We start from the raw sequence: 15,904 nt of genomic DNA on the forward strand, positions 1-15,904 counted from the left end.
AACTGAGTCTAAATATTTCAGTGTATGTATAAGTACTTTTTAAGCACATTCAACAATACCACAATAATAATGATAACCGTGATCATTTTGATACCAATAACCGTGATATGAATTTCTCATATCGTTACATCCCTACTGTATTGTTACACACCTCATTAAATATGTCTTCTACACCTGGAAGAAAGAGAAGACATATGGGTGCATTGTCTGCAGGCTAACTATACGGACATCTACACCAGGGTTCCCCAACCTTCTTTCCGCCAGGGACCGGTTTAATGCATGCATTATCTTCACGGACCGGCTTTCTACGTGTGGCAGATAAAAACAGCCAACAAATTAGCCTTTGGCTCCAATCTGGCACATTAACATTTTATACGTCTATTAATGTGCATTGTCCCATGTACTATAACAAAGGAGTTGTAATATACAACTATTAACAATTAATATACAACTATTAACCCCCGGTGGCAAGGCCCCGGGGGTGGATGAGATCCGCCCGGAGTTCCTTAAGGCTCTGGATGCTGTGGGGCTGTCTGGGTTGACAAGACTCTGCAGCATCGCGTGGATATCGGGGGCAGTACCTCTGGATTGGCAGATCGGGGTGGTGGTTCTTCTCTTTAAAAAGGGGAACCGGAGGGTGTGTTCTAACTATCGTGGGATCACACTCCTCAGCCTTCCCGGTAAGGTCTATTCAGGTGTACTGGAGAGGAGGCTACGCCGGATAGTCGAACCTCGGATTCAGGAGGAACAGTGTGGTTTTCGTCCTGGTCGTGGAACTGTGGACCAGCTCTATACTCTCGGCAGGGTCCTTGAGGGTGCATGGGAGTTTGCCCAACCAGTCTACATGTGCTTTGTGGACTTGGAGAAGGCATTCGACCGTGTCCCTCGGGAAGTCCTGTGGGGAGTGCTCAGAGAGTATGGGGTTTCGGACTGTCTGATTGTGGCAGTCCGCTCCCTGTATGATCAGTGTCAGAGCTTGGTCCGCATTGCCGGCAGTAAGTCGGACACGTTTCCAGTGAGGGTTGGACTCCGCCAAGGCTGCCCTTTGTCACCCATTCTGTTCATAACTTTTATGGACAGAATTTCTAGGCGCAGTCAAGGCGTTGAGGGGATTCGGTTTGGTGGCTGCGGGATTAGGTCTCTGCTTTTTGCAGATGATGTGGTCCTGATGGCTTCATCTGGCCAGGATCTTCAGCTCTCACTGGATCGGTTCGCAGCTGAGTGTGAAGCGACTGGGATGAGAATCAGCACCTCCGAGTCCGAGTCCATGGTTCTCGCCCGGAAAAGGGTGGAGTGCCATCTCCGGGTTGGGGAGGAGATCTTGCCCCAAGTGGAGGAGTTCAAGTACCTCGGAGTCTTGTTCACGAGTGGGGGAAGAGTGGATCGTGAGATCGACAGGCGGATCGGTGCGGCGTCTTCAGTAATGCGGACGCTGTATCGATCCGTTGTGGTGAAGAAGGAGCTGAGCCGGAAGGCAAAGCTCTCAATTTACCGGTCGATCTACGTTCCCATCCTCACCTATGGTCATGAGCTTTGGGTTATGACCGAAAGGACAAGATCACGGGTACAAGCGGCCGAAATGAGTTTCCTCCGCCGGGTGACGGGGCTCTCCCTTAGAGATAGGGTGAGAAGCTCTGTCATCCGGGGGGAGCTCAAAGTAAAGCCGCTGCTCCTCCACATGGAGAGGAGCCAGATGAGGTGGTTCGGGCATCTGGTCAGGATGCCACCCGAGCGCCTCCCTAGGGAGGTGTTTAGGGCACGTCCGACCGGTAGGAGGCCACGGGGAAGACCCAGGACACGTTGGGAAGACTATGTCTCCCGGCTGGCCTGGGAACGCCTCGGGATCCCCCGGGAGGAGCTGGACGAAGTGGCTGGGGAGAGGGAAGTCTGGGCTTCCCTGCTTAGGCTGCTGCCCCCGCGACCCGACCTCGGATAAGCGGAAGAAGATGGATGGATGGAACTATTAACAAGCTTATTGGTGTGTTTAGTGGGACAGGCGAAAGTTAAGTCAGAGAAAATGTGGTACTTTATAAATTAATTAATGTTTCTGTGCGGCCCAGTGGTCCCCGGACCAGTACCGGTGGTTGGGGACCACTGATCCACACAATAGTAAGTAGACCAAAGGTAATGTTTCAAAATTACTCATCCATCCATCCCATCCATTTTCTACCGCTTATTCCCTTTGGGGTCACGGGGGGCGCTGGAGCCTATCTCAGCTACAATCGGGCGGAAGGCGGTGTACACCCTGGACAAGTCGCCACCTCATCGCAGGGCCAACACAGATAGACAGACAACATTCACACTCACATCCACATACTGTATTGAATTACTGTTAAAGACAATGGAGCAGGAGCAAGACCTCTTACTCTACCACTACTTTTCTAAAAGTACTTAAAGTCTAAATTCCATTACAAGGCAGCATTTTGGACAATTTGAAACACAATATTGTGGGACCTTTGAGATGTATTTTTAACTTAGCTTTACAGATGCCATGTATGCAGGGTGGTGTGCGTTATCGTAAAGACATCCATTACGACACATGGCAGACAGCATTATTTATAATAAAGTTGAATTACCATCAATCGATGGACGGGAAATCTTGGCCAGTTTTGAGGATCGGATACTGGTGTTAGAGTCCTGCAGGAGCCTCTTGGTGCCTTGCCCAGAACCCGTCGTCAGGTTATCTCCCAAACTTCCACTGTCTAAGAGCAGAGAAGTAATAGCCATCATTTTCTTGTTCACTTTCCCATGTTATATTGCTAATAGGGGTGTAACGGTATGTGTATTTGTATTGAACCGTTTTGGTACGGGGGTTTTGGTTCGGTTCGGAGGTGTACCAAACGAGTACACCGGGCTAGGACAACATGTAAAAGCCAGAGCTGGAAGACCCTCCTGCCTCGTTAAGATCTCCCGTTTGGGAACACTTCGGCTGCGCGATACAACAATGGAGGACGGAGGTTTGCCGACATTGTTCAGCAGCTGCTTCTGACAACACGTCAAACGTGTGTTGCACCTTTCCTGCTTCCGGCTCCCAGACCGTAGTCGAGGAGCGCAGGGGAGACACTCCTCCAGGGCCGATGTATTCTCGGGGGCAACACCCTTCACTCTACCCGGCAGTGGGTCTCCACAGCTCCGGACTCCAGGGTAAATGACGAGTCCGGCGATTAGTTGCAAATTGTGGCTTTATTGAGGTCTTGCACACAGCCAATCCAACAAAACACTAGCCACTCCCCGCACTCCCTCACCTCGCTCGCCCACACACTCACCTCACATGATGTCACATATTAAAGGGCCACACACACACATACGCTATTCTCATAACACATGCTAACCCATTTGAAGTGTCACCACCGCATTCAAGCAGCCTCTCCTCGGCGAGTCAGGCAGGGCTAAAGCAATAACAAATGTTTTTATAGCAGCAGATATAAGTCCATATTGCATTAAAGGGGAACATTATCACAATTTCAGAATTGTTAAAACCATTAAAAATCAGTTCCCAGTGGCTTATTATATTTTTCGAAGTTTTTTTTCAAAATTTTACCCATCACGCAATATCCCTAAAAAAAGCTTCAAAGTGCCTGATTTTAACCATCGTTATATACACCCGTCCATTTTCCTGTGACATCACATAGTGAAGCCAACACAAACAAACATGGCGGAAAGAACAGCAAGCTATAGCGACATTAGCTCGGATTCAGACTCGGATTTCAGCGGCTTAAGCGATTCAACAGATTACGAATGTATTGAAACGGATGGTTGTAGTGTGGAGGCAGGTAGCGAAAACCAAATTGAAGAAGAAACTGAAGCTATTGAGCCATATCGGTTTGAACCGTATGCAAGCGAAACCGACGAAAAGCGAGGACGAATTCGGCGATCGCCTTCTAACCAACGATTGGTATGTTTGTTTGGCATTAAAGGAAACTAACAACTATGAACTAGGTTTTCAGCATGTGAAATACATTTGGCAACAACATGCACTTTGAGAGTGCAGACAGCCCGATTTTCATCAATTAATATATTCTGTAGACATACCCTCATCCGCGCTCTTTTCCTGAAAGCTGATCTGTCCAGTTTTGGAGTTGATGTCAGCAGGCCAGGGAAGCTAGGGTCGATAGGGGGTTTAGCTCGCTCGTCTGCGGGAACAAACTGCCGCCATTGCTTGCCGTGCTACCGAGGTCCTTTGTCCCTGAATTGCTCACACACTCCGGCAGATTCAATGGGGGTCTGGCGGCAGATTTCTTTGACTTTATCGTTGGAAATGCATCTGCTTTGAGTGTCGCAGGATATCCACACATTCTTGCCATCTCTGTCGTAGCATAGCTTTCGTCGGTAAAGTGTGCGGAACAAACGTCCAATTTCTTGCCACTTTGGCATCTTTGGGCCACTGGTGCAACTTGAATCCGTCCCTGTTCGTGTTGTTACACCCTTCGACAACACACCGACGAGGCATGATGTCTCCAAGGTACGGAAAACAGTCGAAAAAACGGAAAATAACAGAGCTGATTTGACTCGGTGTTTGAGAAAATGGCGGATTGCTTCCCGATGTGAGAGAGCGAATATTAGAAAGACGTTTAATTCGCCAAAATTCACCCATTTAGAGTTCGGAAATCGGTTCAAAAAATATATGGTCTTTTTTTCTGCAACATCAAGGTATATATTGACGCTTACATAGGTCTGGTGATAATGTTCCCCTTTAAAAACTAGATTATGACCCACTTCTATGGTGGAAGAACAATAAACCCATATATCCTCTTACTGCCAAGTTAGCCAGGCTGGAGGGGGGAAAGAAAAATTAATCTGAAGCTGAGTTGACTTGAAACTGTTTAATGTTGCACTTTTTATATGTAGAAGAAAAGTTTTGTCATTTTATTTAATCTGAGCAACAACTTGAGGCAGTTTAATGTTGATTAACGAGGACCTCGACTTAAAGAAGTTGAAAAACTTATTGGGGTGTAACCATTTAGTGGTCAATTGTACGGAATATGTACTATACTGTGCAATCTACCGTATTTTCCGCACTATTAGCCGCACCTAAAAACCACAAATTTACTCAAAAGCTGACAGTGCGGCTTATAACCCGGTGCGCTTTATATATGGATTAATATTAAGATTCATTTTCATAAAGTTTCGGTCTCGCAACTACGGTAAACAGCCGCCATCTTTTTTCCCCGTAGAAGAGGAAGTGCTTCTTCTTCTACGCAAGCAACCGCCAAGGTAAGCACCCGCCCCCATAGAAGAGGAAGCGCTTCTTCTTCTACTGTAAGAAACCACCCGCCCCCGTAGAAGAAGAAGAAGCGTGCGGATATTACGTTTCATTTCCTTTGTGTGTTTACATCTGTAAAGACCACAAAATGGCTCCTACTAAGCGACAGGTTTCCGGTTCATGAAAAGACGCAATCTCTCCATCCGCACACGGACTACTATTTCACAGCAACTGCCTAAAGACTTTCAAGAAAAGCTGGCTACTTTCCGTGCATATTGTAAAAACAAGATAGCTGAAAAAAAGATCCGGCCAGAGAACATTATCAACATGGACGAGGTTCCACTGACTTTTGATATTCCTGTGAACCGCACTGTGGATACAACGGGAGCACGTACGGTGAATATTCGCACCACAGGGAATGAGAAGTCATCCTTCACTGTGGTTCTAGCTTGCCATGCTAATGGCCAGAAACTTCCACCCATGGTGATATTCAAAAGGAAGACCTTGCCAAGAGACCTTTCCAGCCGGCGTCATCATAAAAGCTAACTCGAAGGGATGGATGGATGAAGAAAAGATGAGCGAGTGGTTAAGGGAAGTTTACGCGAAGAGGCCGGGTGGCTTTTTTCACGCAGCTCCGTCCATGTTGATATACGACTCCATGCGCGCCCACATCACGCTGGTTTTTAATATATTATTAAAGTTTGACTGACCTATCTGACTGTTTTTTTGACATTCCTTTAGCGCAGTTAGATGCGGCTTATAACACGGGGCGGCTTATAGGTGGACAAAGTTTTGAAATATGCCGTTCATTGAAGGCGCGGCTTATAACACAGGGCGGCTTATGGTGCGGAAAATACGGTATGTATGTTATGACATTATTTACAAATTTGGTAAATAAATAACCAAAAAATTTATATTTTGTTGTTTTCTTACTGTACCGAAAAATGAACCGAACCGTGACCTCTAAACCGAGGTACGTACCAAACCGAAATTTTTGTGTAGCGTTACACCCCTAATTGCTAATTGTCAGTAATTGCTTTGAAGGAAGGAAATGAAACATTGTGGTGACTGGCCTGTAGTGTAGGTGCGTCCGTCGTAGTGCAGGCTTTCTCTGGCCACAGGCTGACTGCCAAACAGGGGGTCACAGTGGAGGTTGTGGCAGAGCTTTTCCAGGAAGCGGAGGGCGTACGTGACGCTGCCGACGGTGGGCAGCGTCAGCGTGTGGTGCTGCTGATTGAAGACGGCTGGCGGACATTCATAAACGTGGAATTTCATATAAAAAAAAAGACAACACATCTGCTGTATTCAAACTACAGTTCATTGTATCATTCTTACCTGAAACCACCTCGCCCCCCTGGCCGGGCTTGAGGCAGGAGAAGACGGTCGCCTGGTTATGGGCGGAGTCCATGCAAGCTTGTACACACTGCTGAAGCACGGAGGACGCGCGACCTGGCCCGAAGTGGTCTGGGAGCTTCTGGACACGTCGCTGGTCCAGATGGGGTCCCACTTTGCCATACTTGTTTAGGTAAACACAAACTGAGAGTGGGGACAAACACAAGGAGGTGAGTCTGTGGCTGTAGGAAACCTCAGAATGCATTGTTTCGATTACGGTCAGCATCCAGCAGCTTTAATTCTCTCTACATTAACTTTCAAATGTTGCTACACCGCTTTTAATGTGGTAAACTTGTCATACTGCTGTTAACAATGAGTTAATCAGCCCTACTAATGCTGTCTGAGCTATAGCAACATTGGTTATGTTGCTTCTGTGCTGTGCAATACGCTAGTTAAAGGGGAACATTATCACAATTTCAGAAGGGTTAAAACCATTAAAAATCAGTTCCCAGTGGCTTATTTTATTTTTCGAAGTTCGACGAGGCATGATGTCTCCAAGGTACGGAAAACAGTCGAAAAAACGGAAAATAACAGCGCTCAGTGTTTCCCACAGGACAGGCATCTATTTGTGGTGGTGTGGTCGGGGGGCGGGGGCGGCAGCGGCGATGACCAAGAAGAACGCGGAGTTGGAATATAATTACAACATTTTATGTACATATTTATATACAGATTTGAACAATTAGTGATTCACTGAAATATATTTATTAATTGTGGTTCTTACAAAAAATATATCTTATAAAATATAAAAGATAAAATGTCTCTTAAAGCTCTGCCCCTTTAATTAGTGAATACTAAATAATTTAACTTTAGCCTAATACTACAACCATATTATTTACCAGCAACATAAAGTGAAACAGAGGCAGAGGTGTCCTGCCACAGTCAGTCAACCTCCTCCTCCTCCTCCTGCTGCTGAACAGGTCGCACCTGTGGTCCGGACTGTAGGCCTACCTCCTCTCCAAGTCGAGCCCTTTTCGGCCGTTGAAAATATTTTTCTGTACTCATCTGTGTGAAGGAGTGAACATCCAACATTACAATTTATTACTAACGAGCAGAACCGCTCTATGTACAGTGCCGTCTAACCTTAAGCGGCAGCAGCTCAACACATGCAGGGTTCAACGTTAAGGTTTTTTTCTACTTGCCCCGATATTTTTACTTGTCCTGCCTAGGTTTTTTTCTGGCTGTGTAGTGCTCATGGCTTATATCTTACTAAAATTCTTCCCGTTGACTATTTACAACACTACACAGTATTTATTATTATTATTATCTATAATTACATTTAAATGGCATTGCATACATGTAAAATTAAATGCTATTTCACATTATTTGACCAGTAGCAGTTACACCCATCTGAACAGGTCAGCCACCTGTTTAAAGCCCGATCACAGTTGAAATCTTGAAATAAAGGGCTTTTAATGGCCAAAACATTAACCTGGATAACATTTTAACAGCTGGTTGGATCAGATTTTATTCTTTTCATTGCATTCACATGCTGCAGTGGACAATTTAGCTTCAGTCCATGTGTGTTTATTGACAACATGGTTATAACCTGGACACGTTAGCTCGTCGCTAGGGTAACACGTGACTTTTACTACGTTCGTCTGCCCCGGCCCACGAGTCAAACAGCGGCGGTGTTAATGAAGCAGCGGATTAACGTTAAATATATGACGAGCCGCGAGCGATGCAGCTATAACATATCTACCTATAACCTATATTACCCTTGTATTTTGATCCCGTTTCGTCCGAAAAATCCATTTGTGGCGGACGTAATTCTTTCGTGGCGGGCCGCCACAAATAAATGAATGTGTGGGAAACACTGGCGCTGATTTGACTCGGTGTTTGTGATGTGTTTGAGAAAATGGCGGATTGCTTCCCGTTGTGACGTCATCCCTCCGAGGGCGAATAATAAAAAGGCGTTTAATTCGCCAAAATTCACCCATTTAGAGTTCGGAAATCGGTAAAAAAAAAAAAAAGGTCTTTTTTCTGCAACATCAAAGTATATATTGACGCTTACATAGGTCTGGTGATAATGTTCCCCTTTAAAAAAGTCAAAGAGAGATACTGTTTCCTTCTCACTTTTTCATGCACTCCAAATCTTTACGCTAGCAAGTTCTCAACAGCCTCCTTTTGGTTTAGGGAAATAATAGAAGAGTATTCATGGCAATATGTTTCATGGCACCTGTGGGGGCTTGTAGTGCAGAGTTGGGGATGGTGGCGTTGTCGAGGATGATGGTGCTGGTGTCAGGCTCTGGCATGCTGCTGGTTGGAGACGTGGGGACTGGGTTAGGTACCAGGCGAGGTTTTCTCTGGACAAAGAAGCGTTTGTACTATTCTTTACAACGGAGAACAGCTGAAGTCAACAAAATAAAGCCACAGGCCAAGGAATGTCTGAAGAAATCGATATTGAATTGGCAACGTTCGCTGGTTGGCAGCATAAATGAACAAATCCTTCGCTGCTAACATTATTGTTGAAGCTTAAGGCTTCCATCAGAAAACAAGCACAGGTGTGTTGTGTAAGTGACGTCTACCTTGCTGCCAGGTTTGGGCCCTCTTTTTTGGGGGATCTTGATAGGTGAGGCCTGGGGCTGCTGAAGGGCTATCCTTTGGGCCCAGTTGTCCGGCAATCTTCCGCGGGGTCGTCCTGGACCTGCAGCTGGCCGCCCGGGTCCTGCCATGGCGTCTTTTAGCCAGTCGGCTTTCTTTACCCAACTCAACTGCAAATACGGCAACATACCCAAATAGATGTTAGTGGGGACTTGCCAGTGTGCTACTTAGGGTGTCTGGCCTACCTTACGTCCAGGCTTGGGCCCACGTTTCTTGGGGATCTTAATGGGTTCAAGGTCTTTGGTAGCCTGCACGCTCGTTGGTCCTAACGCCCCTGAGGTCTTCTGATTCCAAGCCCCCTTGGTTTTCCTGCGCCCGGGTTTACGCCCCCTTTGTCTGGGAGGTCTGTCTCCAACGGTTGGTGTTGGCATGGCTTGATTTTCCACTGCTCGGTCTGTTAGGGGTCCGATACCCTTTGGCAACACTGCTGTTAAGGGGAAAGTTTGAGATATTGCTATGAGACAACCAGGTCAAGTTTGACACAATTTAATCTAAGGCTGAAGCTAACGATTATTTTTCTATCGATTAATCTATAGATTATTTTTTCGATTAATCTATAGATTATTTTTTCCGATTAATCTATAGATTATTTTTTCGATTACCGATTATTATTTTTATTTAACATGAAGATGAAAAAATAAATTTAGGCCAGTTTTTTCAAAAGGCATGACTTATTTACAAAAACAAAAGTATGGCCACTCAGTCAACATTGACAACAACATGACAAAATATTCTGTAACAATGTAAACATTTAAAACTTTTAACATTTAACAAAATTAAAAGTAGCTTATTTGCTTTTTAATGTGGAAATATAAAAGTAAACATCCAGTGCAAATCTTAATATTCTGCAATAGTATAAGCATTTCAAAAAGTAAAAGTATTGCTTATTTTGCTTTAAAATGTACAAAAATAAAGATAAACATCCAATACAAAAAAGTGCAAAACGAAATATTCTGTAACAGTGTAAACATTTCAACAAAAGTTAAATTATTGCTTATTTTGCTTAATAACACAACAATGATAGTATGATTAAAGTGAAAGTTAATTGTTCGTTTGTACATAGTATATGTAACTGTTAATGTTGTAAAAGGTATTTGCACAACTAATTAACGTTAGCGTCTTTGTAAACACTGAACAGGCACGCCAAACGCGCCTCTCAGAGCGAAACAGTGTTTTAGTTTATGAATTTACAACGCAGATACAAATGACACATTCATGTTTTTGCGTAATGATGACAACGTATACTCACGCGGACGATTGACTAGTTGATGGTGATGGCAAGAACGCTGTCGGGTGTTTTCTTTTCAAATGTTCCTTCATAGCCGTTGTGCTGCTATGATAGGCCATTTCCGCTCCACACAGTGTGCATACAACAACTGTCAAGTGTTTTGCTTTTTTCGCTGTGCTTATCCCACACTTGAAGGGATGTACCAATGCTAAATGTGGCTTCTGGATTTCACTCAAAAGACCAGACCGTAGTTACTTTTTCCTTTTATTTTCCTTTAGTTTGCAACAGTTTTTCCAACGAAGAAACAGCTTCTTTTTTCTTCTTTAGTCTTTTTAGCAGGCTTTAGCAGTGTTAGTAGACTTTAGTAGACTTTAGTTTCTTTAGCTGTCATTAGCTGTATTTAGTAGCCTTTAGTAGCCTTTAGCTTCTTTAGTAGGTGAAAAACCTCTAAAGACAAAACACCACAAGATTAACATGCTGTAAAAAATCAATCAATTATCAATCCCATAATTTACAATTATTAATTAGGCAATCAAACTCTTAACCATTAAACAAGTGCAAGAAAATGGACACATCTTTTCCCTTTAAGTTAAAACAGATTTTAAATAAATTGTCTCAACATAAATGCACCAAGATACATATACTAAACAACAGTTACACAAAACACCGTGTGTATTTAGCCTCCAGACTAAGCACGCGTCGTTTCAGCCTTAATTTAATCACAGGGTAGGAAACTAACTTCAAGAGGTAACAAACTGAGACTCCTTTGAAACAGAGTGCTATCAATGCTAATTAAGGAATGAAGTACCAAATATTGATGCAGCCTTTAATGCATTTCTACATAACTTCTTCAAATAATTGTACCAGTCTTTTCCAGATGTCCGATAGCTACTTTACAACTCATATGCTTCCAAAGAGGTTATATTAGGGGTGTAACAGTACACAAACATTTCGGTTTGGTACGTACTCGTCGAGGTCACGGTTCGGTTCATTTTCGGTACAGTAAGAAAACAACAAAATATAAATTTTTTGGTTATTTATTTACCAAATTTGTAAACAATGGCATAACATACATATACACACAGGGTCCATTGCCAGTGTTAATGTGGTCAACATATATAAAATAAAAACTAAATAAGATAAGGCTCAGAATGGTTTCTTAACAAAACCTTTCTACATATAAAATGCTTTTTTTGATTGATTGAGACTGTTATTAGTAGATTGCACAGTACAGTACATATTCCATACAATTGACCACTAAATGGTAACACCCAGTGTTTCCCACACATTCATTTATTTGTGGCGGCCCGCCACGAAAGAATTACGTCCGCCACAAATGGATTTTTCGGCTTTTGACTCGCTCGACCGCTCATAAAAGCAATGGGACTCTGTCTGTGAATGTACCTTGTAGTTACAACTCCGGTGCAGTAGGTGGCGGTAGCCTACTATGCATTGTAACTCCGCCAATAGCACTTAATTCACCTGGTGGGCCAGAAGAAGAAGAAGAAGAAGAAGAAGACGAAGACGGACGGGATCAAAATACGAGGGTAATATAGATTATAGGTAGATAGGTTATAGCTGCATCGCTCGCGGCTCGTCATATATTTAACGTTAATCCGCGATTTCACCGAGCGTTTCACTGACGGTGAGCAGCCTGACGCTGCTTCATTAACACCGCCGCTGTTTGACTCGGGTCCTAAAATCTGAGCCAACCAGCTGTTAAAATGTTGTCCAGGTTAATGTTTTGGCCATTAAAGGCCCTTCATTTCAAGATTTCAACTGTGATCGCGCTTTAAACAGGTGGCTGACCTGTTCAGATGGGTGTAACTGCTACTGGTCAAATAATGTGAAATAGCATTTAATTGTACATGTATGCAATGCCATTTAAATGTAATTATAGATAATAATAATAATAATAAATACTGTGTAGTGTTGTAAATAGTCAACGGGAAGGATTTTAGTAAGATATAAGCCATGAGCACTACACAGCCAGAAAAAAACCTAGGCAGGACAAGTAAAAATATTGGGGCAAGTAGATTTGAGAAGTCGGGCAAGTAGAAAAATTAGGGCGGAGGGAACAGGTGAGACTCAGCAAACACTGAAAAATAAAGCAGGGTCAGATCAGAAATGCACTTTTCTCATGAAAAGGGTCCTAATTTATATTCTTATGTGCCTTATAGAGAGGACCACGACAAAACATACACCTCTGCCTCTGTTTCACTTTATGTTGCTGGTAAATAATATGGTTGTAGTAGTAGGCTAAAGTTAAATTATTTAGTATTCACTAATTAAAGGGGCAGAGCTTTAAGAGACATTTTAGCGTTTATATTTTATAAGATATATTTTTTATAATAACCACAATTAATAAATATATTTCAGTGAATAACTAATTGTTCAAATCTGTATATAAATATGTGCATAAAGTGTTGTAATTATATTCCAACTCCGCGTTCTTCTTGGTCATCGCCGCTGCCGCCGCCACCCCCCGGCCCCCGACCACACCACCACAAATAGATGCCTGCCCTGTGGGAAACACTGCACCCCAATAAGTTTTTCAACTTGTTTAAGTCGGGGTCCCTTGTTAATCAACATTAAACTGCCTCAAGTTGTTGGTCAGATTAAATAAAATGACACAACTTTTCTTGTACATATAAAAAGTGCAACATTAAACAGTTTCAAGTCAACTCAGCCTCAGATTAACTCCCCCCCCCCCCCCCCCCAGCCTGGCTGACTTGGCAGTAAGAGGATATATGGGTTTATTGTTCTTCCACCATAGAAGTGGGTCAAAATCTAGTTTTTAATGCAATTTGGACTTAAATCTGCTGCTATAAAAACATTTGTTATTGCTTTAGCCCTGCCTGACTCGCCGAGGAGAGGCTGCTTCAAATGGGTTAGCATGTTTGACGTGTTGTCAGAAGCAGCTGCTGAATAATGTCGGCAAACCTCCGTCCTCCATTGTTGTATTGCCCAGCCGAAGTGTTCCCAAACGGGAGATCTTAACGAGGCAGGAGGGTTTTCCAGCTCTGGCTTTAAACATGTTGTCGTAGCCCGGTCGCTGCTAGCATGCTGTGTGTTGTGCCTCGGTGTGCATTGTTTACACAACGTGCGGTATGCTACTAATATGTCCGTGTGGAAACTCGTTCGGTACACCTCCGAACCGAACCGAACCGAAACCCCCGTACCAAAACGGTTCAATTAGGGATGTCCCGATCCCGGTTTTTGCACTTCCGATCCGATACTGATATTGTTTTTGCATTTCCGATCCGATACCGACCGATACCGATACTGACCGATACTGGCCTATCCGAGCATGTATTAAAGTTTAAAGTTATTTAGCCTACTTAGTTGTCAGAATCATGTTGAAAAGGGTTTTAGTACTCTTGATAACAACTAGCCAGCTGAATTAGGGGAGTTTGAATAATACACAATGGTTGGTAACAAGAAACTGACCTGTTTATTCAAGGATAAACACAAAATAGACTAAATTATACATGACAAACAGAAATGGCATCATTGAACTAGGGCTGGGCGATATGGCCTTTTTTTAATATTGCCATATTTTAAGGCCATATTGCGATACACAATATATATCTCGATATTTTTCCTTAGCCTTGAATGAACACTTGATGCATATAATCACAGCAGTATGATGATTCTATGTGTTTTGATTGATTGATTAAGACTTTTATTAGTAGGTTGCACAGTGAAGTACATATTCCGTACAATTGACCACTAAATGGTAACACCCCAATAAGTTTTTCAACTTGTTTAAGTCGGGGTCCACTTAAATTGATTCATGATACAGATATATACTATCAGATATATACTATCATCATAATACAGTCATCACACAAGATAATCACATTGAATTATTTACATTATTTATAATCCAGGGTGTGGAGGGTAAGTGTCAAAAAGACAGCCAAAAGAGTTTGATATGAGAATAAATCTAAAGTTAAAATATAGGGTAGAAATGCACCCATTTGCAGGAAATGTAGTCTTGATTTTCAAAATGTTCTTTCAAGGCTTGCATGTCTACATTAAAACATTCTTCTTCATACTGCATTAATATATGCTACTTTTAAACTTTCATGCAGAGAAGGAAATCACAACAAAAAAAAATCACAAGTTTTTTCATACGGTGTTGATGTGGAAATCTTTGCCTCTGCATTTTGATGGTGTGGGCGTGTGGCACCGAATGGAGATAAGCGTCTCGACAGACGTTACAATATTTGAACAATGATGACGAAAACTGTTTTCTCTGTCGTGTCCGTGTGTCGAAAATTGTTATGCGCTTATTTTTTTATTTGATTTTGTGCGTGGCATAGATTTGCTATGCGCAGAGGACGCTTAAACAGTGCGCAATTGCACAGGCGAGCACCTTAGAGGGAGCGTTGCTCGCATGGCTGCGCTAGCATCACAGCTAACGTTAGCCATGCTGCTACCTCTCTGCTCGGGGAGGGCGTATACGTATGTGACGTATGACGTGACAGTATGTGACGTGTGTAAGAAGGTGCACTTGCTGTCTGTGAGAGGGAGACACAGGAAAGAGTGAGAAGAGCCTGTCGTGTAATGCCAGCAGCTAAAAGCAACTGCGTGAGAATTCACAGACCTGTGGATGTGTTGAAGGTGTGCTGGAAAATGCGGAACGGAAATTAGGGAGCAGCAGAAAAGTGGAATGTATTATTTAAATCGGTGCGTTGGAAAACACGAACCGGAGTTTTTTTTTAAACTGGATCTGGATCGGCATTTTCCCATGCCTTGCCGATACGCAATTTTTGGCAAATATCGGCAGCCGATCCGATCCAAATATCGGATCGGGACATCCCTAGGTTCAATACAAATACACGTACCGTTACACCCCTAGGTTATACGCTATTATCATTTAGAACAGTTTCTTATAAACACCTTATTGGGAAATACAAACAAGCAAGCGTTAGGTGCATCAACTGCAAAAAGAAAAAAGAAAATAGCAAATCCAGACAAGACGTAAGGATTTATTTTGCACTTCGCCGACCTTCTAAATGCCTGACGGCTGTGATTTAAAAACAAGTAACCTTTGAGGCCTAAAGGTTCAACACCTTACAAGGAAGCTTGCTGCCAACAGATGTCAACCCGACAGCAAATCAGAAGCAGAAGCATACAAAATATACACTATGCAGCCTGTGGGGATTATAAATTAAATACACTTCCACAGAGGAATGCTGATAAATGCGCTGCTGCAAGCTACAACAACTTTTCATACGGGAGCAACCGTGAAGCCGGGAAAAACACCACAAGTTGATCGATCAGCACAGCTTGGTTGATTCTTTGTGAATATACTTAGGTTACATGTTCATTGATCAGTGGCAGCCTTTACAAATACACAAGTTTGTAGCAAGCAAGCACGCTCTCGTCTAGCATTTCCTCCCCTCGAGGTAGAGTTCAGCGAGTTCACACACACACTCAAACACTTCCATCACTTTAAATTAATTCTGTCC

At 43.1% G+C, this 15,904-nt stretch overlaps 1 protein-coding gene and 1 long non-coding RNA gene across 6 annotated transcripts in view; one reads left to right on the forward strand and one right to left on the reverse strand.

The window, feature by feature from the left end:
- Window positions 1–15,904, forward strand: part of LOC133605448 (uncharacterized) — an 83,034-nt gene that overhangs the window by 55,480 nt on the left and 11,650 nt on the right. The window lies entirely within an intron of this gene.
- Window positions 1–15,904, reverse strand: part of LOC133605447 (polycomb protein SCMH1-like) — a 47,650-nt gene that overhangs the window by 13,341 nt on the left and 18,405 nt on the right. For 3 of the 4 annotated variants that reach the window (XM_061958789.1, XM_061958786.1, XM_061958787.1), the window contains exons 9-14: window positions 9,382–9,623; window positions 9,121–9,306; window positions 8,772–8,898; window positions 6,539–6,739; window positions 6,277–6,447; window positions 2,577–2,702 (exon numbers count right to left, since the gene is read on the reverse strand). In XM_061958789.1, the coding sequence (XP_061814773.1) occupies window positions 2,577–2,702; window positions 6,277–6,447; window positions 6,539–6,739; window positions 8,772–8,898; window positions 9,121–9,306; window positions 9,382–9,623 (1,053 nt within the window). The remainder of the gene's footprint in view (window positions 1–2,576; window positions 2,703–6,276; window positions 6,448–6,538; window positions 6,740–8,771; window positions 8,899–9,120; window positions 9,307–9,381; window positions 9,624–15,904) is intronic. The other variant, XM_061958790.1, reaches the window with a different exon arrangement.

The sequence above is a fragment of the Nerophis lumbriciformis genome, linkage group LG04 (assembly GCF_033978685.3).
Source record: "Nerophis lumbriciformis linkage group LG04, RoL_Nlum_v2.1, whole genome shotgun sequence".
Lineage (NCBI taxonomy): Eukaryota > Metazoa > Chordata > Actinopteri > Syngnathiformes > Syngnathidae > Nerophis > Nerophis lumbriciformis.